At 47.2% G+C, this 20,385-nt stretch overlaps 1 protein-coding gene across 3 annotated transcripts in view; it reads left to right on the top strand.

Moving 5' to 3' along the window:
- Nucleotides 1-249: 249 nt before the first annotated feature.
- Nucleotides 250-20,385, top strand: part of TENT4B (terminal nucleotidyltransferase 4B) — a 58,463-nt gene continuing 38,327 nt past the window's right edge. The window contains exon 1 of one of the 3 annotated variants that reach the window (XM_083164884.1): nucleotides 250-1,148. In XM_083164884.1, the coding sequence (XP_083021010.1) occupies nucleotides 688-1,148 (461 nt within the window). In that variant the 5' untranslated portion in view covers nucleotides 250-687. The remainder of the gene's footprint in view (nucleotides 1,149-20,385) is intronic. The other 2 variants (XM_083164882.1, XM_083164883.1) reach the window with 2 other exon arrangements.

The following is a 20,385-nucleotide window of genomic DNA, read 5'->3' as shown; positions in this document are numbered from 1 at the left end:
AGCTTGTGTCGACCTTCCAACTCTGGCGACCTAAATTGGATCGACCCATACCCGTCACCAAAGTGCTGTCAGTGATGTAACCAGCACGTCACATCTAGTGGTTGTATGAACGGCACAGGGGGCTCTTCTCGCAGCTTCTCACACACCCCCTCCAGCAACAGAATGCGGCACCTCTCTATAAATGTGCCGCACACCCGAGATCCGGGCGGCGCCGCCATGGGGGTGTGGCCACCAGGCAGTGACGTCTCTACAGCACCGCCCCCCTCCCAGCTTACCCCACGAGGTGGGCGGAGTCGGCCCGGGCGGACGGGGCATGCGCAGAGAGGTCAGGAGGGAGGAGCCGCCATTGCCGTGGCCGGTGTGTGTGTGTGACAGGGACGGAGAATAATCAGGGCGGACGGACATGGGACCCCCGCGCACAGCCAGGCCCTAACGCCCCCCCGGGCCGGAGTGACCGCGCCGCCGCCGCACGGAGCCGCCACCGCCGCTTGTTTTTAATTGACTGTTGCAGAGTGAGAGCTGGTGCGCCCGGCGGGGGGGAGGGGACACCGGGCAGACGGGGTGAGGGGAGGGGGGGATGTGACGGGATAGCCGGACACGGACGTTACAACTGACCCGGACATCACACAGCGGGGGGGAATCAGCGCTGACCCCGGCGGCTAGGACGGGGGGCCCGGGCTCCGTTTGATGGATCCTCGGATCGCCTGGTTCCAGCCAGAGCAGCTCGGCCCCTCGCACAGCCTGTGGATGCAGATCTGGGAGACGACGCAAGGCCTGAGGAACCTGTACTTCAGCCGCAGCAGCCCGGCCTCCCCCGCACACAGCAGCAGCTCCGGCTCCTCCTCCGGCTGCGAGGCCACCATGTACCCGGCCTCCGTCACCGCCGCTAACCCCCAGCCTCTGGCCGAGCAGGGAGACTTCCTGCCCCTGGAGACCAGCATCCTCCAGCAGCCGCTCAGCCAGAGCCCCGGGGGCTGGAGGAAGGGACCCGACCACTCCAATAGGAACAAGAGGAAGCGGGACAACAAGGCCAGCACCTTCGGCCTGAACTACAGCCTACTGCAGGCCTGCCCCGGGGACGGCGAGGCCAGGGGCTCCTACAGCGGCACCCCCTGGAAGAGTAGGAACTACAGCGACGAGGTGATCGGGTGAGTGACAGGGCCGCACACGCCAGCAGCTATCTGACATCTGGGCCATTCACATGTCCAGCATACTCTCTACTGCTATAGACCGATAATGTGGGCCAGGTCACCCGAGAGGTGCACAGGTGTGCTCGTCACTCACTGACACATGTTCCAGGTGACCCGGGAGGTGTGCAGGTGTGCTCGTCACTCACTGACACACTTCCCAGGTCACCCGGGAGGTGCACAGGTGTACTCGTCACTCACTGACACATGTTCCAGGTGACCCGGGAGGTGCACAGGTGTGCTCGTCACTCACTGACACATGTTCCAGGTGACCCGGGAGGTACGCAGGTGTGCTCGTCACTCACTGACACATGTTCCAGGTCACCCGGGAGGTGCGCAGGTGTGCTCGTCACTCACTGACACATGTTCCAGGTGACCCGGGAGGTGCACAGGTGTACTCGTCGCTCCCTGACGCACTTCCCAGGTCACCCGAGAGGTGCACAGGTGTGCTCGTCACTCACTGCCGCACTTCCCAGGTCACCCGAGAGGTGCACAGGTGTGCTCGTCACTCACTGCCGCACTTCCCAGGTCACCCGAGAGGTGCACAGGTGTGCTCGGCACTCACTGCCGCACTTCCCAGGTCACCCAAGAGGTGCACAGGTGTACTCGCTGACGCACTTCCCAGATCACCCAAGAGCTGTACTCGTCACTCACAGACACATGTTCCAGGTCACCCGGGAGGTGCACAGGTGTGCTCATCACTCATTGACGCACTTCCCAGGTCACCGGAGAGGTGCACAGGTGTGCTCGTCACTTACTGCCGCACTTCCCAGGTGACCCGGGAGGTGCACAGGTGTGCTCGTCACTCACTGACACATGTTCCAGGTCACCCGAGAGGTGCACAGGTGTGCTCGTCACTCACTGACACATGTTCCAGGTCACCCGAGAGGTGCACCGGTGTGCTCGTCACTTACTGACACATGTTCCAGGTGACCCGGGAGGTGCACAGGTGTACTCGTCGCTCCCTGACGCATGTTCCAGGTGACCCGGGAGGTGCACAGGTGTACTCGTCGCTCCCTGACGCACTTCCCAGGTCACCCGAGGGGTGCACAGGTGTGCACGTCACTCACTGCCGCACTTCCCAGGTCACCCGAGAGGTGCACAGGTGTACTCGTCACTCACTGACGCACTTCCCAGGTCACCCGAGAGGTGCACAGGTGTGCTTGTCACTCACTGACGCGCTTCACAGTTTGCGCGGCCGTTGGGCTCGCTGACGTGCTTTCCAGTTTGTGCGACCGTTGGGCTTGCTGACGCGCTTCCCAGTTCGCGTGACCGTTGGGCTCGCTGACGCGCTTCCCAGGTCACGCGGCCGTTGGGCTCGCTGACGCGCTTCCCAGGTCACGCGGCCGTTGGGCTCGCTGACGCGCTTCCCAGGTCACGCGGCCGTTGGGCTCGCTGACGCGCTTCCCAGTTTACGCGGCCGGTGGGCTCGCTGACGCGCTTCCCGGCAGGTGTACTTGTCACTCACTGATAAACTTCACAGGTCACCCGACAGCTGCAAAGGTGTACTCATTACTCACTGACACATTTTAAAAGATCTAACTTGTGAATCTGTGAGGAGACCTGAAAAATGCCCTGTGAGGTCCACGTTTGGGAACTACTAATATGGAGAATAGCATGTATTACAAGTTTTAGCCTTTGTGCACCTTTTTAATGCTAGCCACACACCTGACAGATTTGCCAAACAGCACTAGCAGGAACTAAAGGATGATCGGAAATCCATCTGAATTTGTTTGTACACCCTATATACCCTTCCTGAAAGAGACCGGTCACTGCTGTGTTCCATACAATGTTCAAAAAGCTGATAGTTAATATTCTGTTTAATGTTGTGCACTGTGCAGCACTCCTCATATCAGAAGCCATTGCTACTGCTTTTGGACTGACCTTTGGCCTGGGGTGCTGGGTACACACTATCAGATTCTCAGAACTGTGGGAAATAGGCTTTTTGGCTTGATTATTGTACAGTATGTACTTTAAGTCGTCTGTTTGCAAGAAAAAAAGTGAAGCGAGTCTGCAAATACAAAGTGTTCCATTTGACAGGTACTAGAAGTAGACATATTGCTGTTATCAAACTGGGCAGCTACATTTTTGTCTGCTTGGTTTGATTATTACCCCGCGTGCGCACAGCACCCAGCAGATTATCTCTCAGGTTGGCCCACGTGCGCACAGCACCCAGCAGATTATCTCTCAGGTTGGCCCACGTGCGCACAGCACCCAGCAGATTATCTCTCAGGTTGGCCCACGTGCGCACAGCACCCAGCAGATTATCTCTCAGGCTGGCCCGCGTGCGCACAGCACCCATCAGATTATCTCTCAGGTTGGCCCGCGTGCGCACAGCACCCGACAGATTATCTCTCAGGCTGGCCCGCGTGCGCACAGCACCCAGCAGATTATCTCTCAGGCTGGCCCGCGTGCGCACAGCACCTATCAGATTATCTCTCAGGTTGGCCCGCGTGCGCACAGCACCCAGCAGATTATCTCTCAGGTTGGCCCGCGTGCGCACAGCACCCATCAGATTATCTCTCAGGCTGGCCCGCGTGCGCACAGCACCCGGCAGATTATCTCTCAGGCTGGCCCGCGTGCGCACAGCACCCGGCAGATTATCTCTCAGGCTGGCCCGCGTGCGCACAGCACCCGGCAGATTATCTCTCAGGCTGGCCCGCGTGCGCACAGCACCCGGCAGATTATCTCTCAGGCTGGTCCGCGTGCGCACAGTAGACATTTGGGGGTGATGAATTTCATCTCTCATAGGGGCCCATTTATCATTCAATATTTGCGGCTAAATCCCCCCAAAACTCCCGTTTGGGCTTAGCCAAAAATATTAAGTATCACTGGAATGTATGTGGGAGGGACCGCTTCACATCCCTGGGGGGGGGGGGGGGTCAGTGCTAACCGCCCATGCACAGACCCCCTGGCTCAGCACATCGCAGGGATGGGGGTAATATTCCACCCAGATGGCTTTGTAAATGCGATCCTTGCTAAATGAGCCCCATAGAATTGTTGATTGTGCGTAAAATCTTCCAGGCGTGTACATATTATTAGTGTTTGTGTATGGCTGTACTGTAGCTGGGTGGCTTGTAAATTAGCATATCGGAAATATGGATGACAAAGTACATCGTACGCGCATAAAAAGATCAAATACATTTGTTATACACCTGTAGCTGAGTATGAGATTATATTTTTATCTGTTGCACAGTAGAGAGAGATATGTGCTCAAAATAGCAGCAATGTGTATATGAAACATACTGTCCATCAATGAGAGTTCACTTCCTGGTGAATGGCAATTGGTACGCCCTGCAATGCATTCTTAGCTGTCCTATATGTGAGCAAGCCTGTTTCAGCTATACTTGATATACGTATACAGTATGGCATATACTGTATATAGATAGGCAATCTGCTTTACATAGCCAATTGCCTATGTCGTTTTCAGTAGTTCATAACTGCATTGGAGCCTTCCAGGGTAGTGGCGTCCCTTTGGAAGGGCCATGCGTTTCTGTGCTATAGGACCACTTAATATTTTCTCGCATCACTTTAGATGGGAGATTGGGTGCGATGTGACAACTGAATACGGCCCAGTGTCATGTTGCGCAGGTATAAAGCAGAGCCAAGGAGATTTATATGGTGTGCAAGTGTTTCCTCGGACTGTACACATCTTATCAAAGTGATATTTTATTTTCTCCTTTTTATAATGTATTTTTTAGCTATAGCGCCACCATATTAGTGATTTATGGAAAATAATTATTCGCCTTAGTACCTGCTTGCAGTACGGTATATATCCCATATCACATACACACACAGTGTACACAGATAATCTGCTTAGGTCATTTTTTTATTTTAAACACCGCCTGTAGCATAAAATCTACAGATTGGTTGTCATTTTTTATCTCTCCCCGAGGCTTAAGGTGCGTAAACACGGGCATTTATCGCTGGCAATATGGTCGCTTTGCATTTCATTCACATTATATAAAGCTGAATAAAAAATAAGTCAAGATTTTTAAGGCACATTTTGCAAATGTACTTGTTTTTAATATTCTGTGAGGATGGTTCATAAGTTCACTGTTGTTTCTGGCCAGGCCACACCCGGTAGACCACTGCTTCCCCTTCCGGCCAGTACACTGCCCCTTATATCAGTCATACTGTCCCAACATCAGATGTGCCATATGACGGCTTTGATTTGAAAGCTGTTCAAAACCAAGTTTTATCGTCTTTCAGCTCAAAATCGCCCGGTGTGTATGTGGGCCTTTAGTTTTGAGGTAATATCTCACTCTTTTTTTGGTAATGGACTCACCTTTTTACAGTGTGTTTTAATTTGACTATATAATGGAGAGTGAATTATCTGTTATATTACCGTATTTCTGTTATATTATCCCTGGGATTGAGATTTTATTTGATAATTTTTATAAAACGCATATACAGGTTGAGTATCCTTTATCCAAATTATTCCGAAAACCGTTCCAGATAGTGGTGAAAAAAATTCTTGCTAAAAGCACTACTGGGTACATCTGGCACTACTGGGTACAGCTGGCACTACTGCTGGGGGCATGATATGTAGCTGGCACTACTGCTGGGGGCATGATATGTAGCTGACACTACTGCTGGGGGCATGATATGTAACTGGCACTACTGCTGGGGGCATGATATGTAACTGGCACTACTGCTGGGGGCATGATATGTAACTGGCACTACTGCTGGGGGCATGATATGTAACTGGCACTACTGCTGGGGGCATGATATGTAGCTGGCACTACTGCTGGGGGCATGATATGTAGCTGGCACTACTGCTGGGGGCATGATATGTAGCTGGCACTACTGCTGGGGGCATGATATGTAGCTGGCACTACTGCTGGGGGCATGATATGTAGCTGGCACTACTGCTGGGGGCATGATATGTAGCTGGCACTACTGCTGGGGGCATGATATGTAGCTGGCACTACTGCTGGGGGCATGATATGTAGCTGGCACTACTGCTGGGGGCATGATTTGTAACTGGCACTACTGCTGGGGGCATGATATGTAACTGGCACTACTGCTGGGGGCATGATCTATAACTGGCACTAAATATGTGCAGGAAAATGATTGCTTGGCATTCACATTCAGTACCTGAGATTGTACACAAACTTTGTTTCATCTTTTGAAACCTTGTTTTATGCACAAATAAAATATACCATATATACTCGAGTATAAACCTACTTTTTCAGAACATTTTTTATGCTGAAAAGGCCCCCCTCGGCTTATACTCGAGTGAGGGTCCCACTTGAGTCAATAAGTTTTCCCAGTTTTTTGTTGTAAAATTAGGTTCCTCGGCTTATATTCAGGTCGATTTATACTCGAGTATATACGGTATTTGTGTTTTATTTCATGTGTTTGTATAACATAAATGGAAGATACCTCAACTTAAGCTGGCCATACATCAACAGATCGATTGTCAGATTGGGCTGGTTGGAACAAACACCTGGTAATGGATGAGTGATGGTTTTTGGCAGTTTTCCTGCATTTGGTCAACTGTCATTTGCTCTCATCTGTTACCAGGATTTTGTTCCAACCAGCCCAATCTGACAATAGATCTGTAGATGTATGGCCAGCTTAACATCACAGAAATGAAAAATATTCAGAAATACCGAATAATCCGTTATACAAAACTCTGAGCATTTTGGATAAGGTATACTCACAAGTAGTCACGGTCATGCCAATGTGCTGGCGCTGATGGGACTCTAGGCTAATTTTTTTTTTTTTTGCTCGCCTGTAGCCACTGGCGCATCATAGAGGTGAAGAGCCGCGATGGCTTTTATTAGATACATATATCAGTGCTCATTCTAGCACCCTGCATCTTTCCAAACCTGTGCAGCTCCTCATCCCTATCTGGGGTTGGGTTGTGCTTTGCTGTCTAGCAAAGTGTGTTCTGTATTTCAGAACTGATATGCAGACCAGACCTGTTCTGGAAGCACCACAACACAGAGTGACACCCCAGGCAGGGAGAGGAACTGCTCGTCTTTTGAAAGATGCATGGAGCTAGAATGAACACTCATATCTGATAACAGTGGAAGTGGCCTTGCAACATTGTTAAAACTTTAGTGTGGAAACTGAGTTGTATGAAATGCTGCAATGCCAAAAGAGTTGCAGGGCATGCTGGGATGTGTAATTAAACAGCTGGAGTGCCAAGGCTCTCAATGACTGTTAAGGTGTGTACACACGGGCGATATATTGCCGGGCGATATATCAGCGAGCGATACATCGCTCAGTGCCCCCCTTTTCATCGGCGGCCAGAGATGGTCGCTGATGAAAGGGAACCTCTGCCGGTGGTGCTGCTGAGGTAATCAGCTGGTCGCAGGAGCTTGTATTAGAATGGGGCTGAAAACGGGAGCGCACACCCGGCGATTTATTGACCGTGCTCCCCCCCCCCCAAGGTGCCGGGGGCTGATCACTGAGGAGGGCATATTTCAATTTTGGAGGACAGCATTTTAGATCTATTGCTACAACATCAGTAACTGATGCCCTTCAAAATGTAAATATGCCCTCCTCACTGCAGGCACCCGGTACCTGGAGTCAGTGCTGCAGTATGTTGAGCATAAGGGATAAATCACATTTTGCATCGAATTGTTTTCCATAAATGTCCCCTCTGTACCTTAAGCACCAGATATCGGTGGTACAACAAAATGTTCTGCTCTGTCCTTGGTTTTAGTGAGCTTTTATAAATGTGATTTTATACCTTCAGAATTTCATCTGTTCCCTAAATGTTTTTTGCACACCTATTGGCAAATGTCCCTTATACCCCTTTCACACCAGAAATGCAGGGATCAACCCGGGAATTAAGTTCCGGTGACATGCAGGGACATTCCTGGGTTGGGACCCATTTACACATGCTTTTGAAGCAGGGACATCTCAGTTCAGCTCCTTTCATACTGAACCCGGGATGACCCTGCATTTCTATGAGAATGAGCTCATTAGAGAGGGAGATGCCCGCGATGCCAGGATCTTAGCAATGAGGGTGGGTTTGTTTTGTTTGCAAGAAGCAAAACAAAGAAAGCAAACGCTCCAAGGATCTTAGCAATGTTGTGGTATATCTGGGCATACTTAACAGTGCTTGTAAGCTGGCACCAGATCTCCTCTTCCCCTCTAATGTTTAAAAGCTCCCTCACCTCATCATTTGTCCAAGACGATATTGGCTTTCAGGATTGCAGGGGATAAATAGCACTACTGATGTCTGTTGTGCCCAGTGTCTTCCTGCAGCTGTGTGATGCCTCTGAGCTGGAAATCCACAGCAATAGGAAGGTGCCCTGCATAGCCAATCGGCATCAGCAGAGGCAGCACTGGAAGAAGGGACATGTCCAGACACCTTTCATACCAGCTAGCAGGGTTGAAATCCAGGGACCTCAGTCCTGGGATTTTGGCCTGGGACCCTTTCACACTATCACTGGTTTCGGGAATTTTGGCTGGTGTGAAAGGGGTATTATATGGAGTAAACTTTTCTATATCATGAGTGGGCTACATGTGGCCCAATCAAGCCTCTACCTGCAACCACTAGCTTTGTGCCCACTCTGCCTGGCCATGTTTGGAGAAGCCTGCATCCCCTGACATCTGCACATTGCAGGAGAGATTGTTGCGGCTTTGCTACGTTCTCTGTGGCTACTGGCAGCGAAGGGAAGTATCTCTACATATAGCTTGAAAGTGGGGTCTGGGTGCAGGTTGGGCTATTTTAGGCAAGGGTCCAGCCCATCGCTGCTTTTATAGGGGTCTGCATTCCTCCTAGGACAGGCTGCGACAGGTTAATATTGCGATAGAGAAGTGTTTTATTTGTATTTACCCCCCCCCCCCCCCATCTTACTAGAAGAGCAGAACCTGGAAATTCACACGGAATGCACCATGGTGATTACAAGCTCTTTATATGGAAAGGTATTTGCTCCATAGACAACCAATTCTGCTGTTTAGCTATCACAAAGCATCTATTTTATCAGCCAGAAAGAGAATGTTTCCTAGCAGTTTATCTTGGTGGATTAATCCCTGACAGGCCTCAGGCTCTTGGTTTGAAGCTTTTCACCTGTTAACCATTTCAGCACCAGACTGGTACATATACACTTCACTGAGAATCATACTGTAACGGTAAGTACAACTTTAACCCCTTGAGCTGCGGCAGGGGAGCACCGGCGTACGATCACCAGAGCAGAGAGGTGGGGGGGGGGGGGGGTGCCCGGACAGGTTATGTGCACAGCTGCAGGCACCACTGGCGTACACCTTCATATTGGTGGTATGCCTGGAAATTTTCCAGGACAGTCTACTGCGGCAACACAGCTGAGCCCGGTAAATGTCCGGGTATAGCACTCAACTGGTTAAAGTACAAATTTGTTACTTTTGACAAAGTGAAGTGTGCGTCTGTTCTGGGTTCGTGTTGTAAAAATCAGGTTCAGCTCCAGTCAACTCCGACAAAGTTATTGGACAACTAAACCACAAGTCTAACATTGTCATGTGTGAAGGTGTCCACTACTACTTGACGGATAACATAATATGCTGTAGATTGCGGTTTATTTTGGCTTAGCATGTGAATCCTTTCCCTTTTTTAAATGTCCTGGGAATTGAATTGACACACAAACCGCATACACACAAGATGAGGTAGTAAAAGATATCGCACACAAGGGCCCATCTGAGCAATCACTTTTGCTGCCTTCTTTAGCATGTACACGCAATATTCTTAACGCTGGGCAATTCCATACATCATTAATAAGCCCCTCCCTAGTCATGTATGTACAAATACGGGAAGTCCTCGTTAATCCTCTCCTCCCGTCCTTGCCAAACGTTGGCACCCCATCAAAGGGGATCTTCTAGTGCAGGGGAAGCCAACACCAGTCCTCGAGAACGACAGGTTCCAGGTCTCTGCACTGAATCAAGAGTGAAGTAATTAGCTCTACCTGTGGATCTTTTAAAATGTGTCTCTAAATAGTGGGTGCAGCAGCTAGGTGGTCTGGAAAACATGGCCCGTTGGTAGCTCTCTGTTCTAGTGTGTATAGGGCTTCAAGCATCAGGTATCAGCCACAGCCATTTCCTGTAGCTAGTACTTTAGTTCCCCAGAAGATCTGCCTACAGTCATACATGCATTAGTATTACCATGTCTACAATGCCCTCTATCTTGGTTTTCCAGCCAAATCACTCAGTTGAGCGCCCTCTAGTGGCTAAACCATATAAATACTGCCTAGGTGCAAAATAACTTGACTGTCCTGATCTGGTTATGTGAATAGTGTTTACTTTAATGAGCGTTTTTTTTTTATATATGCTAAATATTGATTTTTGAATGAAGGGATGCAATAGGTGTTTTTCATGATTGCTAAGAACAGATGCTCAGTCTCCCCGTGTGTCTGGGGCATTAAAATGAATTATGTGGTAGGGGATAAGATTCATTTCTGTTTGTCTACATATTTTATACGTTTTAGCCACCAGTACTGATTTTGCCTATACAAAGTATAAACAATTGAATTGTTCCTGGACAACCAATCTGCGGTACCCCTGCAGTTGTCCTGAGGCACCACAGGGTTGCATTTGTGGCGTAAATGGAGGGTCTGTGGCAAATTTTGGGGTTATATGCTGTGTTCCCCAAATGTTACATAGAGGGGATCCTTAATACTTGTCGATCTCTAAAGCATTGTCCTGCAAAATATAGAATAAGCGTGACCCTATAAGTAAACTAAATACAGAAATCATGCGGCATTGTTTCCTTCTACCTATGACCTTATAAATGGGTAACCGTGTCTCCTGGTAGAGACCATTTCTCTCAGGTCACTTCAGCTGCCCTACGCCGGGTGTTTATCCAGTCATAGTTCTGTAGGTGCTTGGGACGTTGCACAGTCTGTCACTGAGTGTGTGGCCTTGTGTGTAGCTGGTTATGAATGTATAAAATGTGATAGATTGGTCCGTTATGAGACTCCGTATTTGCTCTGACCTTCTCACACACACACTTGTGTTCTGATGTTGCGACTATGTTTGGTCTGCCCCAGTGTATTACAAAATCCTTTGTGGACAGAGATTTTGTAACTGTTGCACACACTTTGCGCTAAAGTTGCGGTTGTGCAATGATATTTGCCACTTTGCAAACAAGTAAAAAATGTTTTTCAGAATTAATCTCCATTATATAGTAAATGGTGGTAGAGTTAAAGGGACCTACACGTGGGACACCTCTGCTGCGCAATGTAGATAGCTTGGCACACAGCGCTGCACAGTGATGTGTCGTCATTGTGTGCTAAGAGATCTGTCAGGGCCAGTGTTCTCTATCTCTGGCCGATAGAAGTAGATTTATCTAGCACAGGGCTCGACAAATGTTTTAAAAATCTAGGAGCCAGGATGAAAGTGTCGGAGTCAGACAAGCTGAAAATAGGGACAGTGGGCACCAAAAATTTACACAGCGTAATCCCTATTACAAATGTTACACATTATACCTCACGCTATAATTCCCGTTACGCCACACACTATGATGCCCATTATGCCACACGCCGTAATGCCCATTGCATATACCACACGCCGTAATGCCCATTACATATACTGCACGCCGTAATGCCCATTACATTTACCGCACACCGTAATACCCATTACAGGTTATACCATACAACGTAACGGCCATTAAATGTTATACGACACACCGTAATGCCCATTACCCATTATACCATATCCCAGGGGTGGATCCAGAAAAAAAATTACAGTGGGGGCACCCCTCCCCAGCGGCCTCGTAACTGCCTGGCTCCCCCACCCACATCCAAGAAGCAGGCTCCTAATTGTACCCTTCACCCAGCAGCAGCATCCTTACTGTACACCCGCTCACCCAGCAGCAGCCTCCTTACTGAGTGTACCCCCCCTCACCCAGCAGCAGCCTCCTAACTGTACCCCCGCTCACCAAGCAGCAGCCGCCTAACCCCTAACCCAGCAGCTCACCATCACTTAAAAGAAGCAGCGCCAGGACTGACTGCATCGGCGAATTGGCAGCGTGTTGTCCCCTGGCCTCAGCTAAGCAGCGTCCGCGTGGCACCCAGTCAAGATACAGGCAAGTGAGCAGCGCCCGTCACACCACCGTCAAATTCGGACACAGGGTGGTCCAGCCCCAAGGTGCCACGCACCTCTGCTCCACTGCAACGTCCACAGCTTCTCCATTTACTGTTCCACCGAGCCAACCACTGCTACCGGGCATCAGTTGCTGCTTGTCCGTCCCAGCCGCTACTTCCCGCTGCTACACAGTGCTTGCAGGAGAGCACCACAGCCTCTTGCCCTGTCACTTTATCTCACCCCCTCTCATCCCGTCACACTTGTGTCTAGATCCACTTCTATTCTTTGAGGAGGACGTGTCACACCTCACCTCCTCTCACCAACATCACATCACCCAATCACCTCACCACCTGTAACCTAACCCCCTCCAGCTACCCATCATCTCACTTCGTCACCTCACCACCTCTCATCTCACCTTTCTTTTCCTGACACTTTAACACCCCCTCTCTCTGTGACACTTGCTCCCCCCCCCCCTCCGTGCCTTTGCCTGACACCCCCTCTCTCATTCCTTCTATTTCCAAAAATTGGTGTGAAAATTGGCAAGTAAACATTTTTATTCATCATAATGAACTGTAATATTTACCCTTTTTTTTTTATACAGGAATAACTTTTTTTATTTTATTTAAATTTGTATAACAAATGGCGTTTTTTGCCAATATTTTACATCTCTCACAGAGCTGTTGGCATTTTTAGCGGATATTATGGCGCATCTCTCCGATGTTGGCACTCAAAGGGTTAAAGCTCGTTCTCCTGCTGTATATTAGCGCTTGTGTAAATTCCTAATTTGTAATGCTCAGTTGGCATCTGTAGAAGTGGTATGCCCTGTGTGGGTTATTGGTTCTCACTGTGCCCTCCCTAACAATGGCCCTTATTCTGGTTCACTCACAAAGGCAAATTCCTTCTCAAATGGAAACCATGTGCAATGCAGGGGGGTGCCATTTGGGTGGGTTTTAGTACAAACTGTAAAACATAATGCAGCCAGTATTTAACCTGCACAGAAACAAAATAACTCACCCAAATCTAACTGCACATCTCTACATCTGCAACCCCCCCTCCCCTGCAGTGCACATGGTTTGTACTTTTGAGAAGGAATTTGCATTTGCGAGTGAACCAGAATAAGGGCCAATGTCTCTCCTTTGGAAACCAATGCTGTTTTAGATCATAGTAGAAAAGCTGATCAGTCTTCAGTAGAAATGCTGGCTGCCTCTGCAACACCTAATCCAGATTCAGTGAAATAGAGAGGCAGTCAGCATTACTAACAATGACATAGGATTGACCAAGCGTTAATGGGCATGGAAGGTGGACACAAATACAGTAGGGTGCATCACTGTGTCATAGCAATGAGCAGGGAACAGGTATAGTTCTGGGAGGCCCTGTTCCTAGTACATGCTTCAGTGGGGTGGGTACAATTTTTAGTCACACGCTAGTAAGACTGTATACTGGTCTATTTACTCAGACAGGTGTGTAAATCATTTTCTGTGCTCATGCACTCATGATAATCGAAAAGGATGGCGAATTTGCCCTTCAACGATCATCTCCGAATACCCCACCCTGGTTTAGAGTCTTTTGTTGCATAACTGTTTCCATACTTGTGTGTTCTCCTGCATCCTGTAAAGAGGTCCGTTATATGCTGCCTGGTGTCCGAGGTTCTGAAATCACATGACCTTCCATAAATAGATATAAACACTGCCTGTTAGCAATTTCAGTTTAGGAACTCCTCCCATTCCTTGTGGCGAGTCCAGAGCTAACGGAATTGATTTCCTTGCACATTGTTAACACTGTTGGTTGCCTGCCAGCGTTGAGCTCAGTAACGAAGAATTTCCCACTTGTACTCACTGCTGCTTCGCATTCCTGGACGCAGTGTCATTCATTCACAACAAATAAGCCGAATATGTATTTTATCCATGAAATAATATTCTGAATCAAATATGCTCTTACCGCACGGTGATTACACTCTGATGCATTGGCAAGATAATAATAATAATAATAATAATAATAATAATAATAATAATAATAATAATAATGTCTTTATTATCATAAAATGCTCACATACATGAACATTAAACGAAATTCAGTTGTGAACAATGCAAAAGATAAGAAAAAGACAAAAGTAGAACAAATATGCAAATCAAGATCTATACCCAGAAAAATTCCGCCTAAGAATTTAAAACACGAATTGCTGTTGGAAAGAAGCTCTCTCTGTATCGTTTGGACTTACACAAGACAGAACGATAACACTTGTTGGAGGGGAGCAAGGAAAACAGATCACTACTAGGATGGGAAGAATCCCTCAAAATACTGTTAGTCTTCTTGAGAAGCCGGGATTCAAATAAGATGTGTATATAGATGATATAAAAGGATCTTGCGCTGGGCGACTTGTTTGTATGTATGTGTGTACATATGTGTAATTACATACATTTCTTTTGGACTTTTTTTTTCAAAAATGTTTTTTATTGATCCTCACCAATCACATAGTTGACAGATAAAAAGGACATGAGACAATATTATTAGATGAGGAGCAATCCACAATTTTCTAATTTTCCAAACTAATAACAATAAACTTAAAATACCATATATACTCGAGTATAAGCCTACTTTTTCAGAACATTTTTTATGCTGAAAAAGCCCCCTCGGCTTATACTCGAGTGAGGGTCCCACTTGAGTCAATAAGTTTTCCCAGTTTTTTGTTGTAAAATTAGGTGGGTCGACTTATACTCGAGTATATACGGTATAAGAAATTAGAACATAATATGGAGGCCTCAGTTTCTAAGTGGTAGTATTAGAGATATTATTGTGGGATTGACAATGGCAGCTGCATAAAGACTGGGGTGCCACATATCAACCCTAGTAGCAATATAGCAATAATACGAAATAAAGGGGTAAAACAAAACATTAGCCCGTTCCTAAAACCAAGCAGTCATGCCTAATGTTCCTTCTAGCACCTGCTATCTTTGAAAACTCATGCAGTTCCTTTTCCCTGCCTGGGGTGTCAGTGTGGTCTGTATATCAGCACTGATTTGCAAACCAGACCTGTGCTAGGAACACCACAGCAGACAGCGACACCCCAGGCAGGGAAGAGGAACTGCATGGGTTTTCAAAGATGGCGGTTGCTAAAATGAACACTACTGCCATCCATGGACGGAATAAGGAAAAAAGTGAGAGGGAAGATGAGGTTAGCGTGAAATTTAGTAGTTGGATTGTAACAGGGGTCTTATTTTGGAGAAGTTGTAAATGATACCATGAAGTAGACTGGAAGCTGGATAGAATTGCTGTTTTAGTCCTCAGAGATAGGGTTTGAATATATCTGTCCCAACATTTAAACAGGGCCGGGCTCATAGATATATGAAGCGATGTCTCCAGCCAGTCCATGGTAAATAAAGTAATCTGGAGGTTGCCGTTTCCAGAGAGGGGGCTGAAGTGTGTATCCACTGCTGTAAGATGGTTTTCCTGCCAACCGCTGAGAGAATCGGGAGTTTCTTCTCATATTTAGGGAGAGTTGATCCGTGACATAGCCGAGTAAAGCCCAAGATTTAGTTGAAAGGGTAATATTAAGGAAGAGGTAGCGTAGGTGTGTAAGGAGCTCCAAAGAGTTTGGATGTGGTGGCAGGTCCAGAAGCAGTGGTGGAGATCTGCGTCACAGGAGTGACATTTTGGACAGTCGGAGGTGGTAGCTGTTCCCATCAGATAACCGTGTTTAGGGGAGTAGTACGCTCTGTGAGATATTATATGACATCTCTTGGTATGAGATAGTAGGGATAAGTTTAAGATGTACTAAGAATGTAGATAGAATGGTCTCGGGGTCTAAACCGAGTTTTGTGAAGTCCCGGGAGGTCTTTGTACAGTTCAGGACGTATGCGTGCATATATTGTAGAAATGGAATGTGTGCAGGTGCGAATAACGGAGTCAAGGGGGTTTGTGATTTGGACTGTATGTTTAGCAGCCAAATTGGTTCATAAATGCTAACAGGAAGCCCAGTCCATGTAGGGCTCGGGCGCTGAATGCAAATTCCTATTCAATTTTCACAATGAGATTATTGCCTTCTAAAGCGGAGTACACACTATTGTTTTTTATAATTTTTACAATTGGAAACCGTAACGGAATCCTATAGAGGTAGGAGGGCCCTGCTCGCAATCTTACAATCTATAGCGATATTAGGAGAGATACATAAGGATAGGAATCCATACCACGGCAGCCCCACCAGATTGCAAGACAGTCCTGATAGGATGCAATGATCTATGAATGCTACTGGAGGTTATGTGAGGGTTCCGGTATATGATAAGCTGCCTGAGGTGAGTTTTCAGGGAACGCTTCAAAGTTTGGAGGCTAGAATGTGCATGGGAAGGCATTCCGTAGGTTTGGTGCTGCCCGATGAAAGTCCTGCAATCGTGAATGGGATCTAGTAATGTGTGGATGAGTGACGCAGATCTCGTGCAGGGCGGGGATATATTTTGAGATAAGCGAAGAGATGAAGGTTGGTGTAGTCAGGTTATAATTAGAGATGAGCGGTCCGGAATCCAAACTGTTCCAAACAGTCGGCTCGCGACTTTCCGGCTTTGCTCGGAAATCCAAGCGTGGCCGAACGTGGCAATCTGGCGTTGGAATCTGGTGAGAATAAAGTCTATAAAGGCTCGGAGTCCTGGGGGGTTACTTTGTGCCGTGCAGATGGGTTTTGTGTGCTGGGTTATATTATATATACTTGTATTGTACTGGTTGTGTATACTTATGTATATATCGCATACACCAGAGGTTCCCAATCTTTTTTGATTCACGGCACCCTAGAGAATCAGAATTTTTTTCACGGCACCCCTAGGTCCCAAAAAAATTAATTTGATTGGGTTTGTATGCGATTCTTAGTGGCAGTTATGTGGTAAAGGATAAGATTTGCTTCTGTTTGTACACATTCTATGATTGGCAGCCACCAGCACTGGTTTTGCTCATAAATAATTAACCATTAATAATTTGAGTTGGTCCTGGACCACCAAGCTGCGGCACCCCTGCATATGTCCCGAGGCACCCCAGGGAGCCACGGCACACAGTTTGGGAACCACTGGCATACACCATGATTTCCATGAGTTGTTGTTTTTTTTTTTTTTTTTTACATTTTCGGATTTTACGGATCTCTCTTAAATGTTTGCTACCCCATAGAATAGTGTGCACCTTTGTGTGATCAGGGGTGTAAATCTGGCTGCCGTTGCTAGCATTTAAATGCTGTGCTAAGGGCAATTCGTCCCTTTATTAGAATCCCCCCTTAAAGCATATAGAGGTCACAATCAAGGGGTATATTTAATTAAAGTTGGATCCATTCCGACATGCCTTATTCATTGCAGCCAAATCCCACTGTCTGACTTTGAATGCTACTGCTGCTGCGAGATCTATATTGCAGTGTAAAAATAAAGCAGTCATTGTTTTCCCTGCACAGAAAAAAAATTACTCGCCCAAATTTAATTTTCTCTGCACATGTTACATCTACCCCACCTGCAGTGCACATGGTTTTATCCATTTTAGAAGGAATTTGCCTTTGTGAGTGAACCAGAATAGGGGCCATTGTTTGTGCGACTGAGTCTGTATACGGAGCAGAACCGGAATTCTATGATAAAATAAGCTGCTGCATTGTAGCACTTTGTGTACGGATTTTGAGACTGTCACACAGATAAAAAATGTGATATGAAATTAATCAGCGCAGTGAAATCATGCATCCTAGTCACATTGCATGGCATCAGCTGAGAAGAAGCAAGAGAAACTAGAACGTTCTCACGCAGCTTGGTGTGACTGCAGCACAAATGTATGAAGCTAGATGTATAATTAGTGTTTGGAGCAAAACCAGTTTGATGTTGCAGTGTAAATGATTGCCGCTTTAAAGCAAACCCTGGCGATTTCTCACCAAATCTCTCACTTTCTGAATCTCTCGTCTTATTACATTTCACCCCAGAAGTCACTCTTGTTCCCCCCCCCCCCCCCATAGGGCCTTATTCTGTTTCCCTCTCAGAGGCAAATTCCTTCTTAAATGGACAAAACCATGTGCACTGCAGGGGGGCAGATGTAACATGTGCAGAGAGAATTAGATTTGGGTGAGTTATTTTGTTTCTGTGCAGGGTAAATACTGGCTGCTTTATTTCTACATTGCAATATAGATCTCACTTTGAAGTAAAACCCCACCCAAATCTAACTCTCTGCACAAGTAACATCTGCCCCACCTGCAGTGCACATGGTTTTGTCTGTTTGAGAAGGAATTTGACTCTGAAAGTGAACCAGAATAAGGCCCTTAGTAAGAGGCAGATCAGAAGGTTAATGTCTGTTCCTTCCAGAATGCATGCGGTCACCACTAACCAGCATGTTCTCACCTTAGGGAATTGCTGCCAACTTTGTCAGGTTTTTTGTGTCATTTGATACTTTATCAGGCATTTTGTTATATTGCTGAGCAATTGATCAGCACGATCTGTTCCCCATGTTTCTGGATGTCTCTGATACACCTACGTGGGACTACAACTGGGTACACATTACATGATAGGTACACATGCCATGTTGCATTCGGCATGTGCAAAACAAGTGTCTAAAATGTCTGGGCGCTAATCAGTTGTTTTGGGCGACCAGTAACAAAGCTGCACCTATCATGGGTTTCTGGTTGTATCCTCGGGTGCAAGCACTAATCCACCTAAATTAGGCATTTGGGTCTCACACCTAGCATAGGAGACGTGCAGCAGCGAGTGTGGACGGAAGGACTACTGTGTCTAGGTAGTCAGTATGGAAGTCAATGCAGACAACGGCGCCAACCGAAAGGTCAACATGCAATAAGTGGATATGGTCTAAAGGGCGCCAACCGAAAGGTCAACATATGTTTTTCATATTTTTGGTGTCCATGTTGACGCCTGCCTGGCTCCCCACTTAGTGTCACGCATACCCTCACATGGCTTGCACACTTTACCCAATTGTAGTGAACGCGGATGGTATGGGGAAAAAAAAGTCCCAAAAAGATATTGTGAAAAACTTGCGGGTACTTGTGTATTATCACGGCGCCCCCGATTTTCCATTGCAGGTCATTGTACAACCAAAAATCGCATCGCATGCGTGGCGAGCGCAGCGCAATACTTGTGAAGTTATGCGCGTCCCCTCACGGGGCACGCTGCGCTTGCCACGCTTCTGGCTCGCTGCGCTCGCCACACTATATAAAATCAACTCCACGCCGACGTGGATAGTGGGGTTATGAAAAGGTCGGAGGACGCGTTCCGCCGCCACTCTTCGGATTGGCGTTGATAGTGCGGTGGCATTAACAATGGGGGGGCATTTAACATACTTATTACCCCATCAGGGTGGGGATACAATTAAAAATTGGATCTGGCTGGGCATTTAACATTGAAATCGCATCGCATGCCATTATAATGGCATGCGATATTAAAATTGTACACTCTGCCCGGGAAAAGCCTCAAATCGGTCCCATCGCATACCTTAATTAGTGGTATGCGATGGGCGCCGTTATAATACACAAGTACCAACTTGCGTTGACCCTTTGACCAGGTCCAACCTTTTAACCGCTTCCCCAAACAACTGTATTAGCTCCTGCATAGTACCCGGAGACAGGCATAGTACCCGGAGACCGGCATAGTACCCGGAGACCGGCATAGTACCCGGAGACCGGCATAGTACCCGGAGACCGGCATAGTACCCGGAGACCGGCATAGTACCCGGAGACCGGCATAGTACCCGGAGACCTACACTATTAAGGAACAAATTTTGAGAGCGACTTCTGTAATTTATTTAGAAAAATGAATAGGTCAGTAAGCTCACCTGTGTGTGTGTGTGTGTGTGTGTGTGTGTGTGTGTGTGTGTGTGTGTGTGTGTGTGTGTTTGGCCTTGAGCATATTTAAAGAACCTCAGCAGTTTTATTGACTTTGACCCATGTTTGCTTTCAGGAACAAGTTGTGCATTTACCTTGTTAATATTATTTATAGAGAATGGCCTATGATCACTCTTGTTCATTTGGGGTATGTAGCTGAGATGTAAACGTCATGCTCATAAATGGTTCTAGCAGACAGATCTCTCCGCGTTCATACTACCGGGAAAGTGTAAAATGGCAAGTTCTGTAATTTTCTAAATGTAGATCATTGACTCAAACTGTTGGTATCTCAGTTCAGTTGGGCAGTACGGATGGTGAACTGTTGTTGGCGTTAGTGTAGAGGAGGAGGAG

This window comes from Crinia signifera, chromosome 11 (assembly GCF_055691185.1).
Source record: "Crinia signifera chromosome 11, ASM5569118v1, whole genome shotgun sequence".
Taxonomy (NCBI): Eukaryota; Metazoa; Chordata; class Amphibia; order Anura; family Myobatrachidae; genus Crinia; species Crinia signifera.
The sequence above is the reverse complement of the archived record's forward strand: the minus strand, read 5'-3'. Positions and strand labels throughout refer to the sequence as shown.